Source organism: Pituophis catenifer, unplaced genomic scaffold (genome assembly GCF_029215685.1).
Source record: "Pituophis catenifer annectens isolate HBS135680 unplaced genomic scaffold, rPitCat1.0.hap2 SCAF_13, whole genome shotgun sequence".
NCBI classification, from domain to species: Eukaryota; Metazoa; Chordata; class Lepidosauria; order Squamata; family Colubridae; genus Pituophis; species Pituophis catenifer.
The window spans coordinates 15,625,641-15,652,295 of NW_027256893.1; the positions used below are offsets into that span (position 1 = coordinate 15,625,641).

The following is a 26,655-nucleotide window of genomic DNA, read 5'->3' on the forward strand; positions in this document are numbered from 1 at the left end:
CACCTCTTTCGAACAGGGCTCCCCAACCTTTTGGACCTCAGGGACCACTAAAGTCATAATTTTAAATCCCGCGGACCGCTAATATGATCTGCCTAATGACCAGCTGGGTGGGCATGGCTAGGTGGTCATGTGACTGGGTGGGTGTGGCCAACTCGATGTCACTCACATCGAGCGGCACCTCGACAGCCTCTACTCGCCCCTCCCCTCTCAGCCACTCCTCACCTGCCCACCCAGGCTCCTTAGCGCCCCAATAGGAAGCAGTTTTGGGGAGCTAAGCAGCCACCATGAGAAAGAGTTGGCAAAACAGCTCAGTTCAAATTGGATCTGATCAAGAAGGAGGCTCGGCAGAAGCACCTCACTGAGGACTAGGAGCATAGGCTTTCCAAGCAGAGGGAAGACCTGTGGGAGTACAAGGCCAGGTACCGGAGCCTGGAGGCTCAGCGGGCTCAGATGGTCAGTCAGTTCCAGGCCATGATGCAGTCCCACTGGAACAAGGCTCTCCGGCTCTTTGCCACCAGCGGCACTTCCCTCCAGCCTTCGCCCAAAGCCCCACACCAGGAGGCTGAAGCAGACCCCAAGTTGGAATTTCTGCCCCTCCTCCGACCCACACAAAAAGACCCCGAAGGGAGAGACTCTCTGCAGCAACACAAACGTTCATTGCACGTATCCGGCCCAGGGGCCGTAGTTTGAGGACCCCTGATTTAGTGCAATATAAAAAATGCAAATACAGAGAAGCCAATGACAAACCAAAAGGTTGGGTGTGATATGCCTTCAAAAGAATTGGGTTCAATATCTGACTTCTCTGATTAAAAAGATCAGGTATCAGGTGAAGGTGAAAGTGAGTTCTGGACATCCGAGCATTCAACCATTGCTTATTTCTTTGGGTTACTCAATGTTTCTGAAATAATCTTGGGATTCTAAAGGTAAAGGTAAAGGTTCCCCTCGCACATATGTGAAGATGGGCGGTGCTCATCTCCGTTTCAAAGCCGAAGAGCCAGCGCTGCCCGAAGACGTCTCCGTGGTCATGTGGCTGGCATGACTCAACGCCAAAGGCGCACGGAACGCTGTTCCCTTCCCACCAAAGGTGGTCTCTATTTTTCTACTTGCATTTTTTACCTGCTTTCGAAGTGCTAGGTTGGCAGAAGCTGGGACAAGTCACAGGAGCTCACCCCGTTACACGGCACTAGGGATTCGAACTGCTGAACTGCCAACCTTTCGATCGACAAGCTCAGCGTCTTAGCCACTGAGCCACCACGTCCCCTTTTTTCTGCACTGATTACCTTTCAAATCCCATACCGACCAGGTACCAGAATGCCTGGTTGATCATCCCTCCTTCCTTGAAAAGTTCATGGAGCACAGGCTGGATAAGAGACCTTCACGGTCATCTCCATCCCGACTGAACCTTTCAGAAGTAGGGTTCAAATTCCACACCATGTCAACGTGCTTTGGAGCCTAGTTGGCTGTAGCGACCCATCCTACGAATGGTTTCATTTATATTAGTTTTTATTCTCGCTGGTGGGGAGGGTTTCCCTTGGGGCTTGGCTGCCTTCACCACCTGAAATCCGTCAGGCGAAAAACAGGGTCATTTTTTATTTTTATTTTTTTAAAAGGGAGAGGTAACAAAGAAGTCTCCATCCAGACGAAAAGATCTGGCCCAAATGTATTGCGCTGAATAATGTAGAGATGGACGGAAGGGAGGGTAAGGAACATGATCTCTCCACCCTGTGCTCCTTTTTGGAATTTATGAAGAATGAAATCAATCTCACTCCCCCACCCTTCCCTTAATAAGAGGGCGGGATGAGATATGGGCCTAGGTGTTTTCCTCTCTCCATTTTATAATGGAGTGCTAAGAATTTCCAGCTGCTTAGCAACCAGGAGTTTAACCAGCAGCCCCAGGTTCACCTCTAAAATAAAGGAAAGGAAGAACGGGTGACTCTCTGGAGAGAGAAGCAAATCACTTCTATCAGCAACATGGCACCCACCCCAAGAAGATAAAATACATGAAGATGTTTGAATAATTGGGTGTCAAACCCAGGTAGTCCTTGACTTACAACAATTTGTTTAGTGACCGTTTGAAGTCACAAAAAGAGAGGCTTATGACCATTTTTTCAGGCTTACGACCGTTGCGGCAATCCCCCATGATCAAAATTTGGATGCTTGGCAACTGCTTCATATTTTTGACCGTTGCAGTGTCCTGGGGTCATGCGATTCCTCTTTTGCGACCTTCTTCTGACAAGCAGAAGGGACGCGGTGCCTCAGTGGCTAAGACGCTGAGCTTGTCGATCGAAAGGTTGGCAGTTTAGCGGTTCGAATCCCTGGTGCCGCATAATGGGGTGAGCTCCCGTGACTTGTCCCAGCTTCTGCCAACCTAGCAGTTCGAAAGCAGGTAAAAAATGCAAGTAGAAAAATAGGGATCACCTTTGGTGGGAAGGTAACAGCGTTCCGTGCGCCTTTGGCTTTTAGTCATGCCGGCCACATGACCACGAAGATGTCTTGGGACAGCGCTGGCTCTTTGGCTTTGAAATGGAGATGAGCACCGCCCCCTAGAGTCAGGAACAACTAGCACATATGCGCGAGGGGAAACTTTACCTTTTACCTTTACCTCTGACAAGCAAAGTCCATTGGGAAGTCCAGGTTCAGCTAGGAACTAAGTGTTACTAATTTAAGAACTGCAACGATTCACTTAACAACCGTGGCAAGAAAGGTCGTAAAATGGGACAAAACTCAACAAATACCTCCCTCAGCAACATAAATTTTGGGTTCGATTTTGGTCATAATTCGAGGACTACCTCTATCGTAGTATTTTCCCCGTTTGGGCTGCTAGCTGAGCCATGGTTCTGCATTCCCATTGCTTCTCTCTTTTACCACCAAAGGAGACACGCAGATTTTTATCTGCTGAAAAAGGTTCCACCTTGCTCCACTCTTTCTAACACATTGTGGCTTCAATTTGCATCAGGCTTCAAAGCCTTGTTTAATTAAGTCAATGCAAACCCTAAAGCCTGCTGAAGCTAAAAACACACACACACACACACACACACACACACAAGATGTTTCAAAAGATGGGCAAACAAAGCTTCAGAAGGCTCAAGAGGCAGCACATCTTCCGATGAATGCAGTCAAACCAGCAAGCTATCTATGTTTGCTGACACTCAATCAGCCCATGAATTAATTGCTACTCCAGGCTGAGCCACCCAAGCAGTTTGGGGACGAACTGTGAAAACACAAAGCAAATTTTAAAAACCCACACCTTTGGTTTCAAGACTTGCTGTCTCTTTCTTCTTTATTTTATTTTTTTTTTGTAAAAGAAACGTGTTTGTTGTTTTTAAACATTGCCTAATCACCACAAACATTTAACTGGAAAGGAATACAATTAAAGAACTCGACAACCACACGGAGGCTAAGCCACAGTGGAGTTTCTTAAATTTTGCACCTAACATCTTACATAAATCCATGGTTGGTAAATAATGGGTTCGTATGGTTTACCGTGCCATGTGAGCCCAGCCAACTATAAAGCAAACCATGGTTTAAGGCAAAAAAAGTGGACTTAACTATAATTATCGGTCTTACAGGGGCAATTACGAAGGAGAAAAGGTTTTTAGAGACCAATATGAGCTGCAAGAAACAATCGTGCCAAGCAAGGAGACAAAGCATAATTTTCCTAGATATTCCTACTGGCTTTTTAGCAAAGGAATACGACCGTGATGGTGAACCTGTGGCACGCGTGCCACAGGTGGCACGCAACGCCCTCTCTGTGGACACGCAAACCGTTGGCCCAGTTCAACTCCGCTGTGCACGCGTGTGCGCCTCCCGCTGGCCAGCTGGTCTTTGGGTCTTTGCCGTGCATGCATGAGGGGTAGGGTGCATGTGGGGGGCTGCGTGTGCATGCAGGGGTGGGGGGTGGGGCACACATTGCATTTTGGGTGTTAGGGCATGCATGCCCCCCCTGCATAGGCACACTTTGGGTACTCGGTCCAGAAAAGCTTAGTCATCAGTGGAATATGAGTTTGGGTAATGAAAGACATTGGGTATTTGCGGGACCGCCTTCTGCCGCCGATAGCCTCCCACCGACCAGTATGCTCCCACAGAGAGGGACTCCTCAGGGTGCCGTCAGCCAGGCAATGTCGGCTGGCGACCCCCAGGGGGAGGGCCTTCTCTATGGCAGCACCTGCCCTCTGGAACGATTTGCCCCCGGAGATACGAAGTTTATCGGATCTCCGGGTCTTTCGCCGTGCCTTAAAAACTTTTCTTTTCCATTAAGCAGGGCTGGCATGCCCCCCCCCCTTTTCTAGCTTTTTTAGTTTTTTAAATTGTCAATGGGTTTTAGTTTGAATGTTTTAAATTTTGGGGCCAAAGTCATGAAATTCTTTTAAAATTTAAAATTTTGTATTGGTATGTGTTTTAGTTTTGGCTGTGCACCGCCCTGAGCCCACTAGGAGAAGGGCGGTTTACAAATTGAATAAAATAATAAAATAATAAATAATCCATAAGTTTTCTAAAATGAACCCACCTATGAGAGGAATCCAAAATACGATCCTATCTTTAACTGAAAGTGGTACAGGGAGTGATTATGTTACTATATAGGGATCACTTTAGGGATTATTCTCTATACTATTTATGTTGTTTTGTATTTTCTGTTATGGATTGCACCAGAGAGGCTAAACCAATTTCGTTAAATATATGATGTACAATGACAATAAAGGCTAGACTCTACTATACAGTCTATCTCAGGACTACGACATATCCCCTCATCCTGAGGCTTAACTCAGGGCTTCGAAGCCTCCTAAATAAATCTCCGAGGGCAATAAGAAAAACTTCCCAACGGCTGGCACTCTACTCACAGAAGGAAGAGGAAAGCTGATTAAGATGGGATTTATACTAATTCAGCCTGCTTCTTTGCTCATTCCAAGTTTAGCTGCTTGAATAGATCGTCAAAGGCAATCATTTGGGGGGGGGGGGAAACTAATGTAGTTTTTTACTAAGTCCAATGAGTCACTAATCCTGATTTAATCAAAGACTGGCATGAATCATCCAGGGATTTTTTTCCTTTTTACGGGATAGTGGGGGATGGCGAAAGGTGGGGGGTAAACGAGGAAAACGTGAGAAGAACAGGCTAAAGAAATTCTTGACAAAATGGAAGGGCAGGTCCTGAGCTCTTTCCATCCACACCCAGGGGCTTCCCTTATGAGTCCTCTGGGGGTTTGCAACTTAGGCTGTAGATAGAAAGTATGAATTTACTTCCAATGCTAGCAAAGCAAATGTGAGCCAACATGCCTATTTTTTATGGACATCAAGAAGGAGAAATGGGAAGTGCGAGAGAAAAAGGCCTCCAAAGAAGGGGTGAATGAACAGAGCAGGGATGATCACCTGACACAGATACAGATTAACAGAGTTGGAAGGGACCTTGTAGGTCATCTAGTCCAACCCCCATCCAAGCAGACCCTGCCCACATTTTTGACAGATGGCAGTCCAGTCTCTTCTTGAAAGCTTCCAATGATGAAGCCTCCACAACTTCCAAAGGCAATTTCTGTCCATCGGTTGATTGTTCTCACTGTCAGAAAATTTCTCCTCATTTCCAGGTTGAATCTCTCCTTGTTCAGTTTCCATCCATTATATCTTGTCTGGCCTTCAGGTGCTTTGGAAAATAGCTTGACCCCCCTCCTCTCTGTGGCAGCCCCTCAAATATTGGAACACTGCTATCATGTCTCCCCTGGTCCTTCTCTTCACTGGACTAGCCATGCCCAGTTCCTGCAACCGTTCATCGTATGTTTTAGCCTCCAGTCCCCTAATCCTCTTGGTTGCTCTTCCCTGTATTTTTTCTAGTCTCAACATCTTTTTTATAGTGTGGTGACCAAAACTGGATGCAGTACTCTACTGTAGGTGTGGTCTTACTAAAGCTTTATAGACCAAGCCCATCTCAGTGTATCTCCAAGTATCTTCAGTGAAGCCTATCCTGTTCTTATTCCGCAGATTTACAATATCAATAAAATAAACGGAAGGTAGCATCTGCAAAGCACCAGCTCAAACTTCATCTTTCTAAATTATTACCCCTGAGCTTTATATACACCATTGATTGACAGACTCTACAGAAGCTGATCTTTGCAGTTACATGGACTACTTAGTACCGGCAGTAACAAGTTATCTCAGGGGTGGGCTGCTGGGGGTTCTCAGGAGCCCACCCCTGGAGTATTCTCGGGAGTACTTCTAGCTAAGATTCTGTGCAGTTCGGAGAACCCCCAAATCCCACTCCTGGCTGGCCCCACTCACCCCGCCCTGCCCCACCCCTCCCAGGAGTCTTCACGCGGCCCGTTTTGGATGCAGGTAAGTGCAGGATGCGCATGGAGACTCAGGGAAGGTGAAAACCGGGCCTACCGGAAGTCAGGGAAGGCCAGAAATGGGCCCGTTTCTGGCCTCCAGAGCCTGGGGAGGCCTTTTTCACACTCCCAGGGGCTCAAGGAAAGGCTCTGGAGCCCGGGGAGGGCAAAAACGCCTCCCCCGCCATGGTGCAGGAGGCTGACTAGGCCACGCCCACTAGGCCACTCCCACTCAGCAACCGGGCAGAAAACCCCTTGCTAAAATTACTCTGGAGTGCAATCTGAGTTCCTAGTAGTCCAAGAGAAAATTATTGCAGTCGGGTGGATGGAATTTTTGAAAGCCAGTTTCACAGGGTCTGAGGGGAATGATAGGGATTAATTTTGCTGGTTAAATAGTTGGGAGTTTTCTTTTTACTTTGCAACATGCCGATCTTGTTTTCTCCGCAAACAAACGGCTGCCTTCATTTCTGCAGAGTATTTCTGTTTTTAAGGTCAAGGTTGTCTTTCAAAGGAGCCCTGATTTCTCCAGGAACGATGTGTTTAAAAACGCTGAGCTTTCTCCCTCGAGAACAAACAGCTGGAGAAGGCAAGTAGGGGGGGATGATGTGCTGTGAATATGAACTGCTGGCCCGGTGGTTTCGAAAAAGAAGATGCTGTCATGCACAAGACAAGTTGTGACCTCGGTGCTCTTTGCTCCCAGGCCTCTCTTACCTTGGGAAAGGCACACATTCTCTGCCTGCACCGTAACACATTTTCCGAACCTGTTGTCAGTCATAGGTTCAAACCTTCTTTGCTTTCAACTTTTTTTAAAAAAAAGATAGGAATAACAGTGATTGTCCAGAAGCCTAACCTAATGGAATACCATGGCAGGACTCACCACCGTACATACATGACTAAGAAGAAGATTTTTTTTTCTCCGTGAGTTGCCCACTTGCCTGCTTTTCAGGCTTATGACCACAAGGAGTTCCAGAAAAACATCTACTTCTGCTTCATTGACTATGCTAAAGCCTTGGATTGTATGGATCACAACAAATTGTGGCAAGTTCTTAAAGAGATGGGAGTACCAGACCATCTTATCTGTGTCTTGAGAAACCGATATGCGGGTCATGAAGCAACAGTGAAAACTGGACACGGAACCACTGATTGGTTCAAAATTGGGAAAGGAGTCCGGCAAGGCTGTATACTGTCACTCTGCCTATTTTAACTTATATTCAGAGCACATCATGAGAAAGGTGGGGCTAGATGAATCAAAAATTGGAATTAAGATTGCCGGGAGAAATATCAACAACTTCAGATATGCAGATGATACCACTCTAATGGAGGAACTAGAGAGCTTTTTGACGCGGGTGAAGAAGGAGAGTGCAAAGGTTGGCTTGAAACTCAACATTAAGAAAACTAAGATCATGGCATCTGGCCCTCTCAATTCCTGGCAAATAGATGGGGAAGAAATGGAGGTAGTGACAGATTTTATTATCCAAGATCACTGCAGGTGGGGACTGCAACCAAGAAATTAAAAGACGCTTACCCTTGGGGAGGAAAGCAATAGCAAATCTAGATAGCTTACTAAAAAGCAGAGACATCACCCTGCCAACAAAAGTGCATATAGTCAAGGCTATGGTTTTCCCAGTTGCAATGGATGGCTATGAAAGTTGGACCATAAGAAAGGCTGAGTGCCAAAGAATTGAGGCCTTTGAACTATGGTGCTGGAGAAGACTCCTGCGAGTCACTTGGACTGCAAGGTGATCAAACCGGTCAGTCCTAGAGGAGATCAACCCTGACTGTTCTTTAGAAGGCCAGATCCTGAAGATGAAACTCAAATACTTCAGCCACCTAATGAGAAGGAAGGACTCCGTGGAGAAGAGCCTAATGCTGGGAACGATGGAGGGCAAAAGAAGAAGGGGACGACAGAGAACGAGGTGGCTGGATGGAGTCATTGAAGCAGTTGGCATGAGCTTAAATGGACTCCAGAGGATGGTAGAGGACAGGAAGGCCTGGAGGAACGTTGTCCATGGGGTCGCGATGGGTCGGACACAACTTTGCAACTAACAACAAACTGCAAGGCTACACCAGAAACAAGAACTCCAGAAGCCAGAAGAGAAAAACCTGCAGTGGGGATAGCAGATCTAATCACCCGATCGACCAAAAGTGGTGACTGCAGCCCTGAGATCAGAAGGCATTTGGAAGAACTGCAATGTCTAGGATGAATAACATCTGGAAGAATAAAGACATCAGCCTCACAGCCAAATGCAGATGAGTTCACCCAACATTTTTTCCCTTCCTCCAATTGCTATTTATGGCTACGAAACCCGGACTCTGGAAAAGGCTGATAGGAAGAAGGGTGGATGCCTTTGAATTGTGATGCTGGAGGCGACGATTATGCATCCCACGGACTGCAAAAACAACAAAGAAAAAAGTCCTAGACTGAACCTCACTAAAAATATCCCTTGAAGCCAAGATCGCCGAGTGGAGGCTGTCATACTTTGGTCGTGTCATGCGAGCTGACTCACTCGAAAAGTCAATCATGCTGGGAGTGATCAGTGGAAAAAGGAAGGGCCGCCCTAATACCTATTGGCTGGACACGATAAAGGAAGACACTGGGAGGACCATGGTACAGGGGTGTCAAACTCGATTTCATTGAGGGCCGCATCAGGGTTGTGTTTGACCTCAGGGGTCAGGAGTGGGTGTGGCCAGTTCAACGTCACTCATGCCTGTGGCGGGCCGAGTGATCTGCCAGCAAAAACGGGCTCCCGAGCTCCGTTTCTGACTGTGATGGCCTCCTGCAACTGTATGCCAGCGAAAATGAAGCTCAGGAGGGCCTACTGAGTTCCGTTTTCGCTCGCAGAAGCACCGTGGGCTGGTCCCTCACTGTTTCCAGGGTGGCCTCGCGGGCTAGATCTAAGCACCCTAGGTGCCAGAGCTTGGTTACAGGCCTTTGATACCCCTGTCATGGTGGATCTGAAGGAGGCAGTGCGAGACAGGGGGGCATGGAGAGTGCTGACCCATAGAGTGGCCAAGGGTCGGACACGACTGAATGGCTGACGATGGGCATAGCAGAAAGAAAACAGGTTCCTGAGGAAGGACAATGCTTCTGATTCTTCTTGAGTGGTCATGAGCTCTCATTTCAACCTCTCCCCTTGCCCAGTTCCAGGCTCTCACTGAAATGAGAGAAACCCAGTAGAGAAACTCTTTTTACAGGTTTTATTGGTTTATAATCTAAAGTACAAAACTACAAAAGCAAAGAGTTGGAAAAATAAGGGAGGGAAAGGGGAAAGAAGGAATGTAGAAAAGAAGGGGGGGAAAAGAAGAAAAAAGACATTGACTTCCGACTTCCTCTAGTGAAGTAGAATAAAACAGTAACATCAAACCTCAACCTTTTTACTTTTACATAATAGTATAAACTAGCCATTTGTATAACAACCAATCTATCTAATCGGTAAAAAATCAAAATCAAAGTTTTGGGTTTTTTCCCACCTCAAGTACAAAGTCCAGAAGCGGTTTCCAAGTAGATACAAAAGTACTTATGTTTTTTTTCCTCTTGGATTAAAAAAACAGTCAATTTAGCCATCTCTGCTAGTTCCAGTTGTGGTATTCAGCCAGTTCGGATGAAATGGTAGCGGCGATTGTGGATGGATGGATCCACCCACCCACCCCGGCGCTAGGCCATCCTATTTAGCCACGTTTTTGAGGCCAGGTGTATGCGCGGAAGGCACGTGCGCGTGCAAAGCACATGTGTGGAAGGCTGGGTGCATGCGCGGAAGGAATACATGCGCGTGAAACGAGAGTGCACACATGGTGTACCAGTGGTAAAAATATATAAAACCCATCTCTGGTTAGTTCCATCAACTTTTGCAGCCATCTGTCTATTGCGGGGATCGAAAGGCAGTAGAGTAACGGATGCAAAGGTGAATTGTGGGTTCCTGCCATCCAGTCAATTAAACCAGTGGGAGTGATAAGATCACAAACTTTGGGGTGCGTGAGAATGAAACAAGGGAATTGGGTTGGGAGGAAAGGCTGGTCTCCCTTTTAGCAGAGGGTAGATGAGATTTTGTTTTTTTTTAAAGAGGGGCCTCTCTCTCTCCCTCCTGTCTGGCTAAGTCCTTGCAAGCAAGCCGAACAATGAGAGGAAGTTGGGGCGTCAACAGGAGGCCGGCAGAGCGAAGGCGCCTGAGATGCTTGTTCTTCCTGCCGCACCAAAGCTTAAGTTACACCACCTTCTTCCGGCTCTGCTGGTTTGCTGAAACTCGTCTTGAAGGAGTCTTCTCCCTCCAGGCAATTTCACAGTCCTAAGGTCAACAATGTGGAGCAGAGAAAACTGAACTGTGGTCCCTGTTCAGTTGTGGAATCCCAGTTTTGCTCTGTTGCGTTTCCTCTCTTTTTCCGTAAAATGAGAACAACGTGTAAAACTTCTCCAGCTGCATGGACCTCTCCTCTGCACAACAGCTGATGCTTTTAAGGATCTGCATCATACCGTCCATCCTCCATTGCAAAGATTACCACTGATCACGTATCGGCAACTCAGATAATACTGCAATCTCCCAGTATCCCCAATTTGACCCATGATGAGGGAGGCTGGAAAGGCTGTTTAGCATGACCTACAGCTGTGATGGTGAACCTATGGCATGCGTGCCGGAAGTGGCATGCAGAGTCATTTTTCCGGGCTCACGAGCTGTCGCCCTCCCGGAAGCTCGAGAAAAGCCTCTGGAGCCCAGGGAGGGCAAAAACGCCCCCCACCACCATGGTGCAGGAGGCCAGCTATGCCACGCCCACCATGGCCACGCCCATCCAGCAACCAGGCAGAGAACCTCTTGCTAAAATTTTTGAAGCCCACCCCTGGGTGAGAGACATCTGGACCAGTGTGGGTTAGAAGGACCGGGTGTCGATAATGCAGGTGCAGCTGTAACCTGGGAAAGAGACCCAGGTTCACATGAAGAGGAGACCAGCTTGTTCCCTTGCAGCGGAACGAGACTGCCCCCCCATTCCTGCCAGCAAAGCTGAATCTCCTTGCCAAGAGGCCTCTCCATCTGCCATGGCTTCTGCCAGCGTTTATTATTGGTAACTAGCAATTTAACATGGGATGGGGGAGAAGCCTCCTAGGAAGGCAGGAGAGAGAAAATACTGTAGGAAGAAATATCCTTCTGGGTTCTGTTCCAAGTGGGGAAAAAGACACTGGAAACATGGAGACTGCTTGGAAAGATGGTTTAATGGTGGACAGGATCACATGGCTTGAGTTCCTGAACAGAAAAAGGGATGAGATACAGCGAGTCCCCGGGTTTTATGCCCTCTCTGGCTTTGAACTTCCTGGAGCCCCGAAAGAGTATCCTGATTGGTTGTCAGACTCCCAGGGGGTGGGGGTCTTAGCTAGCCTTGCTGGCTGATGTAATCTTCCCAGGTGCCATGTGGTGAGTTTCTGTCCTAGATGGGTCCCATTGTGCTAGTTTCTGTTGCTATTTTGTTGCAGATGGGTCCTATTGTCAAAGATTGAGTTTCTGCCTCTGGCCCATTAACAAAGGGGGAGGGGGGGAGGCAGGAAGGTGGGAGTTGCTTTGTCTTTAAAACATGCTTCTCCATTTCTCAACCAGGGAAACATAATATTCTGCCTTTTTAATATTTCCTAAAATATTTCATTCTTCCAGGAAAGGGGTGGGTGCTAACTTCCTACAATACGAAGGGAAATTTTAAAGCAATCGATTCATAACCATGCCCTGGATTGCTGTCTTAACTATCGGGACAAAAATGGGGCACAACTCTCCCTGCCCCTTCAAAATGAGACACACACACAGAGAGAATTGGTTGGAGGCAGCCAAAGGAGAGAAAAAGCAGGCAGTGCCAAAGAGCTGGCATGGAGAACATAGATCTGAAACCAACGTGAGGTTTTCAGTTCTACCAGTTGGAGGTTGTGGTCCAAGAGCAGACAGAAAGGGGCCACCAAAAGGGCTTTTGTGTCCTTCTTTGCCTTCTTTCTGAATTCAGATCTACGGCCACAAAACTGCAAAGTTCATAACGTTCATGATTTCCCTTTGTTTAATTTGGCAGCCAAGTTCAAAAGCTCTGCAAGACTCCTTTTCTGGATGCAAATTAAAGTTTAGGATCTGATCTATGAAACGTCCAAATGGCCTGAGAATCCTTAGGCCCATCAGAAACTGCCCGGCTATTAAGATCTTCTCTGCGAAGCTAACACCAACATCTGGCAGCTACCAGCACCCCCCAATTCTTGATGGGACTCTCTGTGGATGGCCCGCCTTTATTCTCCACATCTCACCATGTCTAACTTTCTGAGTTAAGACCACAGAACTTCTGCATCAAACACTAAGCGTCAACCCGGAGCACTGTAGAGATTTAGAAGATTGGATAGACTTGGCATGGCCATATTTTTTGGAGGCCTCCAATCACAATTATCAGGCACATCTGGCAGAATAAGAGGTCTACGAGAAGACACTTTGTTCCTCAATTCTGGAGTCAGCCCTGGCTCTGCAGACCATTCTCTTAGGGTTTCTACCTCCAGGGCTAAGGTAGGACTTTCTTTAAGATGGTATCTTATTAGAATTAGAATTAGAATTAGAATTAGAATTAGAATTAGAATTAGAATTAGAATTAGAATTAGAATTAGAATTAGAATTAGAATTAGAATTAGAATTAGAATTAGAGTAGAGTAGAGTAGAGTAGAGTAGAGTAGAGTAGAGTAGAATAGAATAGAATAGAATAGAATAGAATAGAATAGAATAGAATAGAATAGAATAGAATAGAATAGAATAGAATTAGAAAGAGTTAATGCTAATTCTTAGAGGGAAATGGTCAAAAATCTCTTCCTTCCTGCTACTGAGCACATCCTGAAAAAATGTGTTCTTTGGAGAGTTAGGATTAAGATACAAAGATAACTGAATTCTCACCCTTTCTCCAAAGAGAAAGAAGGAAGAGGATATCAAAAACGAACTGCAAGGACAATAGGGTTGAAGAAAAGATTTCAATCCTACCTTGTTCATTGGATTACAAATACTACCGTTTCCTGAAAATAAGACATACCCTGATAATAAGCCCAATTGGGCTTTTGAGCGCCTGTGCTAAAAAAAAGCCCCTCCCAGAAAATAAGCCCTCCCCGAAAATAAGCCCTCCACAAAAATATTTAAACACATGCACAGCTGGTCCCCGCCATTTCCTCTGGCTAGGGTTAGGGAGACAGAATTTGAAATCAGGTAAGACAGCAAGAGGAACCCCGTCTTGCTCCACGCGCCCCAAAATAATAAGACCTCCCCGAAAATAAGACCAAGCACTTATTTTGGGGTTCAAAAAAATATGAGACATGTCTTATTTTCAGGAAGACACTCAGTCAATTCTGTCTGCTGATAACACCAAGTAATTATCATTTGAAACCGATGCTTAAAAGCTCTGAAAAACTTCCCCTAAGGTTAACTCCTACACAGAGAATGGCCTTTTTAACATCAGGCTACGCCAAGGCCAATTATTAATTCTGTTGCACTGAAGCCAAGCCCTCCTTTATTGCCTTATTTCCTTGTGATGTTTTATTATACCGTGTACAACATAATGTAAGCTCTCTTGAATACTTTCCAACTCCAAAGGTGGGATAAAAAAAAAAAAGAACAAACATATTCTGAAGATTCTTTTTCCTTCTTCAACAAAGTTTAGATCAGGCAACTTTTAAGACCCGTGGACTTCAACTCAAATGGCTTAGGACCCGGGTACTTGCGGGACCGCCTACTACCACCAATAGCCTCCCACCGGCCGGTACGCTCCCATAGAGAGGGGCTCCTCCGGGTGCCGTCAGCCAAACAATGCCGACTGGTGGCCCCCAGGGGGAGAGCCTTCTCTGTGGGGGCACCTACTATCTGGAACGAGCTCCCCCCAGAGATACGGAGGATCCCGGATCTGCGCACCTTCCGCCGCGCCTTAAAGACCTTACTATTTCACCAGGCCGGCCTGGCCTAATTTTCCCCCTCTTTTATAAAAGATTTTTAAATTTTAAATATCTTTTAGTATTTATATATTCAATTTTAAATTGGTTTTAAAAGTTTGGGGTTTTTAAATTTGTCGGGGCCAAAATTATTTAATTTGATTTTATTCTATTTTTTAAATTTTGTATTGTATGTGTTTTTATTGTCTGGCTGTGCACCGCCCTGAGTCCTTCGGGAGTAGGGCGGTATAGAAATCTAATAAATAATAATAATAATAATAACTCCCATGCTGGCTGGCTGGGGAATTCTGGGAGTTGAAGTCCACGGGTCTTAAAGTTGCCAAGGTTGGAGACCCCTGGTTTAGACGCTTCCAAGAATCGTCTAGTCATAGGAGCTAAAAACTTCTTCTTTTCACAAACTAATAGATGACTTTTAGTGCTGTGTCTACTGTGGCCAGTGTCCAACTCTGCAGTCATGGAAAAGAATCACATAAACTCACAACCCTGGAATTAGCTAGTTAGCAAAAAAAAAACACAAAGCAAAACAAAAAAACCCCAAGAGACTTGCAAAACTGATGAATCAATGGATGCCTCATTCTTCATACTTCTTTTACCACCTTAAAACCATAGTAGTTTATAGCAACAGCACTTACGACTTATATACCGCTTCACAGAGCTCTCTAAGCGGTTTACAGAGTCAGCCTCTTGCCCCCAACAATCTGGGTCCCCATTTTGCCGACCTCGGAAGGATGGAAGACTGAGTCAACCTTGAGCCTGGGGAGATTCGATCTGCCAAATTGTAGGCAGCCAGCAGTCAGCAGAAGTAGCCTGCAGTACTGCGCTCTCACCACCGCGCCACCGCGGCTCTTACAGTTTATGCAGTGTTTATTCTCTTTTAAAAGAACATGGTAATTTCGAATGATCACTAAACGAATGGCAAGGACAGTCAAGGACTGTCTCTACTACATTGGGGAGGGGAGGGGAGGGAAGCCCTATCTTCCTTTAAAAACCACGGGGAATTTTTAGATTTTTATCCTTGATCATCTTGATGGATGGGTCCTATTGAGGAATAGGAAACGCAGCTCTATGGCTGAAACTGAACATGGATCTTCCTGGAAAAATCTTCACCACGACACAAGACCAAAGCTCTGCTTGCTCATAACCTAAGTCAGGATTTGTTTTTCCAACAAGCCATTGTCACAGCCCGTTCTGCTGATGAAGAAAGCAATCATCCTTTGTTTATCCAAACCCTGCCTTGTTTTTTTTCCCCCTTCCTCTGCCGGTGAATTGGGTGGGAACCTAAAAACCATAAACAACCTGAGGGACATGACATGATGCTGGGTTCAAACACAACATGCTTTAGATAAAACAAGTTCTGGATTGAGAAAAGAAACCCGGGGTTTAAATTCTGGTTTGTAGCCCAAAATAAACCATCCGCCCTTAAAATGGGCATGCGTAACACCTTCAGACAAAAGCAAATTTTCCCTTTATAAATTAGCCCTGGGCATGAACGACAGATGCTCCTCAATTTACAACTGGTTGGTTTAGTAACGGTTCGAAGGTACAGCAGCACTGAAAAAAGCAACTTATGACCACTTCTCACACTTTACGACCGTTACAGCATCTCCATGGGCATCCGATCCAAATTCGGGTGCTTGGAAACTGGCACGTATTTATTAAGATGGCTGACCTTTCATGCGATCACCCTTCGCGACCTTCCCCGTCGACTTCTGACAAGCAAAGACAATGGGGGAAGCCAGATTCACTTAATGACCACACGATTCATTTAACAACTGCAATGAATTGTTTAACAACCATGACAAAAAAAGGGTGGCAAAGAGAGGCACAACTTAATCGACTGCCTTGTTTAGTCAACGGAAATGTTGAGCTCAGTTACGGTTGTGGACTCTCTGTAAATCTACTTCTTGCTCTTCTACCCTTTTTCTGCCACTATTCTGCCTTCTACCTCCCCAAAGAAACATTTCCTGGGTAGCACCGAACCCCTTTCTACTGTTCATCAGTCTCAGCTAGTCGTGCCAGCACTTTTGGCAACCTGATCTCGTCCCGCCCAACTGGAATGGGGCTGCGCTAGTATCACCAGAACTCCCACGACGCTTCAAAGGAGCCCAACTGAATATTATGTAGGGATCCTGGCAAGGGCCAAGGAAAAGGCACAACAGAGCTGGCACCGAAAGGATCCTGCCTTGAAAAACACAGCAGTCTCGTGGCATCTTGGAAGATCAACAAGTCCATTATGGGAGAAGCTTTGGTGCCAAGAGTTTTTGCCACGTGGGCCTGTGCTTTTGGCCTGACCCCCACCCCCCAAAAAATGTTGGGGGGCAGAAACAACACTATAAAAATCTGCATGACAACCCCCAAAGAGACAAATGCATCCTATTATGGCCTAATCAGAGGCAGAATAGCGCCCTAGAAACCAATGCCTCTATAATACCTTCAGGGTCAAAATTTCCCCATCCCTCATTTTATAACCCAAAGTAATAATAATAATAATAGATCCAAGTTGAATGCCACCCAATTCTCAACAACTCTTTCCTACCACCTTCTTTCAACCACCGGGAAATTTATACCGTTTTCCCGAAAATAAGACCCAACTGGAAAATAAGCCCTAGCATGATTTTTCAGGGTGCTTGTAATATAAACCCTAACCCAAAAATAAGCCCCCGTTAAGATCGTCAGCAGACGGAGGCATTTAGTACTGTATTTTCCCCAAAATAAGTCCTAACCAGAAAATAAGCTATAATGCATCTTTTGGAGCAAAAAATAACATAAGACCCGGTATTATTTTGGGGAAAACGTGGTAGATTCATATATTTACAACGATAACATGCATCTGCAGATAAACACATACAATTAAGCACAATACAAATTTCATGTACCAGCATGCCACGAAAGGCCACATTTTAAACTGCCAACATTTATTTCATTTATTTGTCGTCCTTCTTGTAACCTTAACAACTCTGGGCTTACTGCAGCATTAAAACATTTAAATCCTAACTTTAAAAAAGTTTAAATCATGGCAACTGGACCAAAGTTTGTTAACCTGAGACATTTCGTTACTCATCCAAGTAACTTCTGCAAGTCAAAAAAAAAAAATAGTTAGGTAGAGAGTCAGAGTAGTTGGAATGTACCAACTCTTGCCACATCAACTACAGAGGTTTCTCCCCAAAACATATCGTAATACATCAATGAAGACTCAATCATCCAGGCCAAAAGTAACTAAAACAGGTTAAAAATCATGGCAATCGGAACAGTATGTGTTAACCTAAGACTTTTTGTTACTCATCCAAGTAACTTCTTCAGCCAAAATAAAATTTAAATGCTAACAAATTATCTCTAAAACCATAAAAGTGGGGAGCTTTTCAGCAAGAGGGCATCTCCTGTGTGAACATTGCTTACTTCTTCAGCCCTCCCAATTTAAGCCAGGCCGAACGGGTCTGACAATTTAACACTATAAAGGTCTATCAATCTCTTGGGAGCAGAATCATCTGTATAGATTACCTTTCAGAATAAATGCTCATGGAACATTAAGTGACAATCCACCAGCCCAAATTCTGTAAATCTGAAACAGCAACAGCATTTCGACTTTATATAGGTTGCTGCTGAATGATTTCCCCTGCAGGGAGGATGCTTTTCCATCTCCGTAGCAGAGATGACACCGAAACAAAACTCCACAAATTGCAGGATTCCAGTGCTTCAAGAATGCAGCTTTTGCTTTCCTAAAGTTCATCCCACTTTGGATTTGGAGATGGAGGGGGGAAAAAAAGTCCTACTTTTTAAAGGAGCCACCATTACCTTTGTACTTCCCTCTCATCCTGAAGCTGGGGTTTACTTAGTCCATCCTCCTGAATTGGAGAGGAAGCGTCTGTCCCTCAAGGACCAGTAGTGGTGTCCTGATTGCTGGTGCCACAGCTTCTCTGCATAGTCCCCGCGAACTGCAGCAAAGACAGAAGTTCTGGCCGGCCAGTTTGTCTGTGTGTCTCCTCCCCATCATTCCTGACATCACCAGAGTTCCTGCTGCTCCCAGGGTGAGTCAAAAGCCACACAGCCGTGGAGGAAGCCAGAAGAAAGGATAATGGAACAAGATTTCCCAGGAGCAGTTGCTCTTTTTTCCACCACCCTCTACTGAAGACGTAGTTCTACGTGGAGTTCAGAACATGGATCAACCATTTTTTCCCCTTCTTCCTGCATCATTTTTAAGGAATTTAAAAAAAAATAAAAGTCCTGGTATCCAAGATATGAGTCTGATATCTATTATTATTATTATTTTTTTTTTTGGAAAAGTTCTAAAAATGAGAAGATGAAGCCACAGGTCTCAACACAGCCTATATTGAATAATGAGCATAGGGATCGAATGAATTATATACAATCCATAGTTCGTATGTGTATGAACAGTTTTTCCTGCTAATTAGTTTTTCTTTTCTTGCCATGTTTAGACTTTAGTTACCATAATGTATCTAAGCTGCTTCTTCTTCTTTTTCTTCTTCCTTTCCTTCTTTCCTTTCCTTTCCTTTCCTTCCTTCTTTCTTTCTTCCTTCTTCCTTCCTTCCTTCTTCTTTCTTTCTTCCTTCTTTCTTGTTTTCTTCTTTCTTTTTCTTTCTTCCTTCTTCCTTCCTTCTTTCTTTTTCTTCCTTCCTTCCTTCCTTCCTTCCTTCCTTCCTTCCTTCCTTCCTTCCTTCCTTCCTTCTTTCTTTCTTTCTTTCTCTCTCTCTCTCTTTCCTTCCTTCCTTCCTTCCTTCCTTCCTTCCTTCCTTCCTTCCTTCCTTCCTTCCTTCCCTTTCTTCTCGGTACAACCACTATTTATGTTCCTTTATTTTTTTTTTCCTGTTGGTGCTGCAGTTGTTTGTTTTTTGCTATTAATATTTTTTAATACAAATATTGAAAATTCTGTAGTTTTTCAAAAACTATATACGGGTGTCATTTCCAGATACCCAACGAGATTTAATGCACTGATCCTGCGTGCATTTGGATGAGATCCAGATGTGGAAGAGACCTCTGAGAATTTTAATCATCTTGCTTGGAGGCCAACAGGCTCAGGGTTTTGCTTAAGGTGACCACATGCAAAGGAGGGGAAATTGGCTTTTCAATAGGCACAGAAAAGCGAGACTTTGTTGGGTTTTTTTTTTTCCTTTAATCAACCAAGCTCATTTTAGAGGGGCGAGAAAACCACTTGTGAAAAACATCTGCTTCTGTTCAGCATTAGTAAAGGTGAAGGTTCCCCTTGCGCAAATGTGCTAGTTGTTCCCGACTCTAGGGGGCGGTGCTCATCTCCGTTTCAAAGCCGAAGAGCCAGCGCTGTCCGAAGACGTCTCCGTGGTCATGTGGCCGGCATGACTCAACGCCAAAGGCGCACGGAACACTGTTACCTTCCCACCAAAGGTGGTCCCTATTTTTCTACTTGCGTTTTTTACGTGCTTTCGAACTGCTAGGTTGGCAGAAGCTGGGACAAGTCACGGGAACTCACCCCGTTACGTGGCACTAGGGATTCGAACCGCTGAACTGCCGACTTTTAGATCGAGAAGCTCAGCGTCTTCGCCACTGAACCATCGCGTCCCTTCTTTCTGTTCAGCATTAAAGATCGAGAAATACTGTCCTTAATGGATTCCATCAACAGCAGCTGCTTCTTTCAACTAAAAATCCCTTATCAAAGGAATTAATACTGATACTAATGAGGAACAGGAGGAGGAATGAGGAACAATGTTCTCCACTTTAGGGATGGGCACAATCCAGCAGTGAATCCCAGCATCTTTCTCTTCATAAATGAGATGTCCAGTTCTGCTCTCGTAACTGGGAGAAATAAATCTTCCCTGGGAATGCCACCCGATACCATCCAAGATGCTGCCCAAAATCAAATCTTATCAGACGCGCCATGCTCCGTTTTGCTGAACACAACTCTATGCCTCCTGCCCATTTTATCAGAACAAACAGAAATAGAATTGAAACGATGCTTCAGATCACTTTAGAGAAAGGTCAAGGGGGAAGAACAGGAAATCGTGGTTTCTATTGTTATTGAAGGGACAAAAGGAAACAAGACTTGGAAAATGTTGCTTTTTAGGAGGCAATAATAACTTTTACCAGCCTGCTAATCCTTACTGGAAGGCCTCTTCTGTCAAGTTGCCAAAATCCTTCCAAGACAAGTCTTCGTCATCCTCAAAAAGGAAAAAAAAAACCTATCTTTCTTTGGAAGAGAAAAAAAAAAGGCATTAGGGACCAATTGTGGGGGCAATAAGCTGACTTTGTATAAAAAGGAACACTGCTTAGCGGGGGGGCCGAAAGCCCTACTAAGCAGGTATATACAAAAAGTATGAAGGCTATTGCTTAACGCATTGTAAGCTGCCCTGAGTCTCCAGAGAAAGGCGGCATATAAATCGAACCAATAAATAAATAAATAAATTGTACTCAGAGGTCTCCTTGCTCATTTGCTGTGTAAAGGTAGAGCTGAGTAGTTCTGGCAGTGCTCCAGGTAATTCATTGGTAATTCTCCAATTCCTGCCATAAAATGCCACGGCTATTCTTTGCATGCAGCAATCAAGGTCCACAATGACAGACCCCCAGATTTAAAATTCTTACAGAGTAGATGAGTGTTGCTTTCACCGAGAGGGGCACAATTTGAAGTACAGGTAGTCCTCGGGTTACGATGGCAATTGGGACAGGAATTTCTTGTCACTAAGCAATACGGTCATAAAGTGCAGTATCAAGTACCCGTATTGCTTAGTGACAGAAATGCTGGCAGTCCCAGTTATCGTCGTAATCTCAGGAGCATACGGGTCATTAACTGAGGACGCCAAGTGACATGGGAAGAGGCAGGGATTCCCAATTCAACATGCTGGTGGACAAAGGCTACGGATGAGAGCTACAGGCAAGGACACTATGGAAAGCGAATGGGTGAGAGAGCAGGGTGGGGACAGGAAGAAGTGTGATTTCCTGCTGGCTTCCCCAATGTCTTTGCTTGTGGGAAGCCGGCAGAGAAAGCCACAAGTGGTTATCACATGGCAAGGGAACACTGCAACTATCACTAAGTGCAAGCAGGTTAAACCAAGCACTTGAATTGTGATCGTGTAAGCAGGAGGACACTGCCACAACTTTGAGGACCGGTCAGAAGTCTTCCTCGTTCAGCACCACTGTAACTTTGAATGCCGCAGGACAGCCTGCACACACTGTTCTGCGGTTGGAAAGGATGTTTAAAGAGCAGATCAACAAAACGAACATCTGTCTGCCATGGGCATGTGCTCAACTGTAGATACAGGATGGAGAGACAGATGGAGAGCTAGAAGATCAAACATGCACCCTGTTCAGGCAGAGGAGAAAAAAAAACTTTTGAAGTATAAAGAGAGCCACCAAATGAACATCCATAACCAGATGTCCAACCAGCCAACTACAAACCCCTTGAGGGGAGAGGGGAATTAGTACTTAACTCATAATATCTACATCAGTCCTGGAAGTGACACAAGGGCACTTCCTGTAACTTTCTCCCATTCTCTGCTACTTTGGAGACATTCTCCTTAAGTAGTGAGATCCCAGAGCAGTGGTGAAATCCAATTTTTTTTTACTACCGGTTCTATGGCGTGGCTTGGTGGGCGTGGTGTGGTGTGGCTTGGTGGGCGTGACGGGAAGGATACTGCAAAATCCCCATTCCCTCCCCACTCCAGGGAAAGGATACTGCAAAATCCCCATTCCCTCCCCACTCCAGGAGAAGGATACTGCAAAATCCCCATTCCCACCCCACTCCAGGGGAAGGATACTGCAAAATCCCCATTCCTTCCACACTCTTGGGGGAAGGATACTGCAAAATCTCCATTCCCATCCCACTCCGGGGGAAGGATACTGCAAAATCCCCATTCCCTCCCCACTCCTGGGGGGAAGGATATTGCAAAATCTCCATTTGCACCCCACTCTGGGGCCAGCCAGAGGTGGCATTTGCCAGTTCTCCAAACTACTCATAATTTCCGCTGCCGGTTCTCCAGAACCTGTCAGAGCCTGCTGGATTTCACCACTGTCCCAGAGACTCAATTTTAAACCGCAAATAACAACCTGGGTAGCGATTCTACAGCTTGCAAACCCGAACTGGCCAGTCAGCAAAGCTTCCTTGAAGCTCCAAAGCTTAGTTCTCCCACGATAAAAGCCAGAAGAAAACAAAAGCTGCTTCCTTCTCATTTGCAATCCACGCCACCTTAAACCACACACATAGGATAGCTGAGCTGGCCCACCCTGATTCCCACAAACCTGATTGTCCGGAATCTTGTCGGCTGCCAACCAAGGGTTACACCTTTTTGCTAAAAGGTTAGCATTAAGTCAAACGTCTCCTTTTCTCAGAAGCCTCCCCTAACCAAGAAGCGGGATGGCACAGAGCTGTCAGGAGACACGCAAAAATTCAAGCAAAATGCAAGTCGCTCTTTGTGGGTTCTTTGAAATGCTTGAAGGCGGAGGAGGGATTAAAGGCGCCCCTTTTTTCTTCCTGGCTCACAGTGCCATCTAAAGGCTGCAGTCTTTCACCATTTTTTTTTTTATTTTTATTTTATTGAATTTGTATACCGCCCTACTCCCGAAGGACTCAGGGCGGTGAACAGCCATAGAATAAAACATATAAATACAAAATTTAAAATAGAAATAAAACAAATTAAATAATTTGGCTGAACAAATTTAAAACCCCAATAATTTAAAACCAAATTTAAAACTCCCATTGAAAAAGGGGAAAATTTAGGTCAGGCCAGCTTGATGAAATAAGAACGTCTTAAGCGCGCGACGGAAGGTACGCAGATCCGGGATCCTCCGTATCTCCGGGGGGAGCTCGTTCCAGATAGTAGGTGCCCCCACAGAGAAGGCTCTCCCCCTGGGGGCCGCCAGTCGACATTGTTTGGCCAACGGCACCCGGAGGAGCCCCTCTCTATGGGAGCGTACCGGCCGGTGGGAGGCTATTGGGGGTAGCAGGCGGTCCCGTAAATTTTTAGGGCCAGTGGGGGAAAAAAATCACCTTCTCCAACCTGGCGCTCACCAGACGTGCTGGATTTCAACTTCCACAATTAATCAACCAGATGGCCGGGAAATATGGGGGATGAAGTGCAAAGATATCTGGAGAACATCTGGCAAGGGAAAGCTGAATCGAAGCATTTGGAAAGCCATTTCTGAGTTGTATAAGGTTGCAACTTGAAGAAAACTGAGAAGAAAAGATCTGAGATGTTCAGACCAGCGTTGGGTTTCAAATTTTTTTACTACCGGTTCTGTGGGTGTGGCTTGGTGGGCGTGGCTTGGTGGGTGTGGCAGGGGAAGGATACTGTAAAATCTCCATTCCCACCCCACTCCAGGGGAAGGTTACTGCAAAATCCCCATTCCCTCCCAATCAGCTGGGACTTGGGAGGCAGAGAATAGATGGAGGCGGGGCCAGTCAGAACTTTTACTACCGGTTCTCCAAACTACTCAAAATTTCCGCTACCGGTTCTCCAGAACTGGTCAGAACCTGCTGAAACCCACTTCTGGTTCAGACATAAAAATATATTGCTAGGGAGGAGGGAGGAGTGCTTATTAAGTGCTAATAAAAATGTATTGTTGTTGACCCAATGCATGTCAGAAAACAAGAAAGACACCGTCTTAAATATGCAGTGGGTTATAAAATATAGTATGCATATATTATGAATCACTGGTACGGTATTGCTTATGTGTGTGCAGGTTTATCACATCTAATTTTCTTCCTTTAAATATTCAGTTTTTTCTTGCTAAATATTCATAGACTTCCTTCGTGTGTACAATTTTTCTAGTTAACTTGAGCAGCCCCTAAATTTAAATTACACTAGTTCTCCGATTTAAAAAACAACAACAAAACAAATTATTTTCATTATCTTACATGGGTAAGACTGAGGCATGCTTCAATAAAAAGAAATCCTTTGGGTTTACATATCAACCAACACCAGCAAATACTTAGAGGTCCCATGTGATTCTTCATAATTCTTGGAATATTAATGTATTCATATGTTTATTCACCCACAAGTCAGAACGGGCAGCAATTTTTAAGATCGGGCAAGCTCCCTGTAGATAACAAAAATTGCTTATATTTGTGGTCCATAACAGCTGCTTCTTTCTATACCTTTTATTTTAAGACTATAGCTGGAGCTGGCTGAACAAATACAAGATTCTTGTACCATGGTGGGGTTCAGCAACTCCCTAGTACAGGTCTCCTGCGTGAGCAGAGGGTTGGGCTAGATGACCTCCAGTGTCCCTTCCAACTCTGTTACTGTTAACTTGTAAGATGTGTGAACTTCAACTCCTCCCAGAATTCCCCAACCACCATCGGAATTCTAGGAGCTGAAATCCACACATCTTAAAGTCGTTGAGGTTGAAAACACCACTAGAGAAGACTCTTTTTTTTTTTCATTTTACTCATGATAACATGAGCCGTGGTGGCGCAGTGGTTAGAATGCAGTATTGCAGACAAACTCTGCCTACAGCCAGGAGTTCGATCCTAACCGGCTCAGCCTTCCATCCTTTCATCCTTGGTAAAATGACGATCCAGATTGTTGGGGGCAATAAACTGACTCTGTAAACCACTTAAGAGAGGGATATAAAGCATTATGAAGCAATATATAAGTGCTATTGCTATTGCTAAGCACACTCTTCCCAGTCAAAAGATTGCCCTGTGCTTTGAGCAGATGAGGCCAGGGCAAAGCTAAAATTAAATTTCAGTTTGACTTCAATTGCATTAAAATTAAACGTAATTACTACATCTGCTTCTCCAATTGCCTACTTAATTTTTTTCTTCTTTGGCAGTACTCAGGGTTGAAATATGGCAACAATTTTGGGAATCCTAAAGTGGACTCCTTGGTGTGCTCTCTAATCTTCGCTATCTGCTGGCAGATGTTTCGTTATCCAACTAGATCACTTCAGTGCCACTGATCCTGGATATATTCAATGCACAAGACAGAGGGAACCCCAGAAATTAAGGAAAACGCCAACTTCGTAGCAGACACCGAGGAAACAAAATTAGGCTGCTCCAGAGAGTTATTTTGTTCTCCCACTGCTTCCAAGTATTTATTTGTTAGATTTCAGAAGTTCAGGTAATATACCTAGCATCCCCTTCTCCAACTGTCACCTAACCTTGTGAGGTGGACTGAACTCAAAGGCCCAAAGTCATAAAACAAGAGTCCATGGTTGAGAATGGACATAAATCTGATTCTTCTCCATCTTATTCTAAAGACTTAAGCACTAAGTTCTGAAAACACAAGCTAAGAAAAAACTTGGACTGTTTAGGATCTGCATAATGTAGGTGGACAGTCTGATACTAGTCCAATGGAAAACGAGAGTTCTCCATTCCCTCTTGCTGTATTAACGGCAATAATACCAAATATGGAAATTACGTTTAGCTGGGGTGATCAGAACCTATCTAGCAGAAACATGTTGCGTTCCATAAGCAACATCAACAACACAACATCCCTTTCGCATTTCCTGAGCAAAGCAATTTCACTCGTAACAATTTTTCCAGTGCTAACAAAGAGTTCCACCAGGCTGTATGTAGATGCACCTATTTGATATGGTACATAGCATCAGGGGTGGGGTTCGCAGGGGTTCGGGAGAACCTCTAGCTAAGATTCTGTGCAGTTCGGAGAACCCCCAAATCCCACTCCTGGCTGGCCCCGTCCACCCTGCCCCGCCCATCCCAGGAGTCCCCCACACGGCCCGTTTTGGATGCACGTAAGTGCAGGGCGTGCACGGAGGCTCAGGGAGGGCAGAAAATGGGCCTACCGGAAGTTCAGGAAGGCTGGAAACGGGCCCGTTTCCAGCCTCCAGAGCCTGGGGAGGCTGTTTTCGCCCTCCCAGAGGCTCAAGAAAAGCCTCCAGAGCCCGGGGAGGGCAAAAACACCCCCTCCACCACGGTGCAGGAGGCCGACTAGGCCATGTCCACCATGTCCACACCCACCCAGTAACCAGGCAGAGAACCCCTTAGCTAAAATTTTTGAAGCCCACCCCTGCATAGCATGCAACATGCCACTGGTTCAGGACGCACGTCGTAATTCCAAACTTCTAAGAAGTCACCTGGCGACACGTTGCGTGTCACAGGGATTGTGCAACCCAAACTACAGTCATCCCAAATTTTGAAACCTGCCTTCTCTCCCTTAAAATGGGCACAAAACACACTGCTGAAATTTAGCTATTTTGCAGCCAACTTTCTCTCTCTTTTTTTAACAGTTTATTTATATTACTTTCACATTACATACACAAGTGTTTAGTGAACAGCGTATTGTCTGGATCAATTTATTTATATACAATAATAATTTTCCCACTCCTAATTTCTACCTCTACTGTCCAACCGTTTATAAAACAAGTCCCATGTTCAAAAATACTCTGTATCTTATTTTTCTTTTCTTTTTATTTTATTTTTAATAAAATCTGTCCATTTCTGCACAATCTAAAATTTTTTTTAATTACATCATC

The 26,655-nt window shown here is 45.1% G+C and overlaps 1 protein-coding gene across 3 annotated transcripts in view; it reads right to left on the reverse strand.

Moving 5' to 3' along the window:
- Positions 1-26,655, reverse strand: part of RIPOR1 (RHO family interacting cell polarization regulator 1) — a 106,550-nt gene that overhangs the window by 43,232 nt on the left and 36,663 nt on the right. For 2 of the 3 annotated variants that reach the window (XM_070953235.1, XM_070953237.1), the window contains exon 1: positions 18,031-18,559. The exons of the other annotated variant lie outside the window; for it this stretch is intronic. In XM_070953235.1, the coding sequence (XP_070809336.1) occupies positions 18,031-18,049 (19 nt within the window). In that variant the 5' untranslated portion in view covers positions 18,050-18,559. Of the gene's footprint in view, positions 1-18,030; positions 18,560-26,655 lie in introns of those variants that run through there. 3 annotated transcript variants of the gene reach the window in all.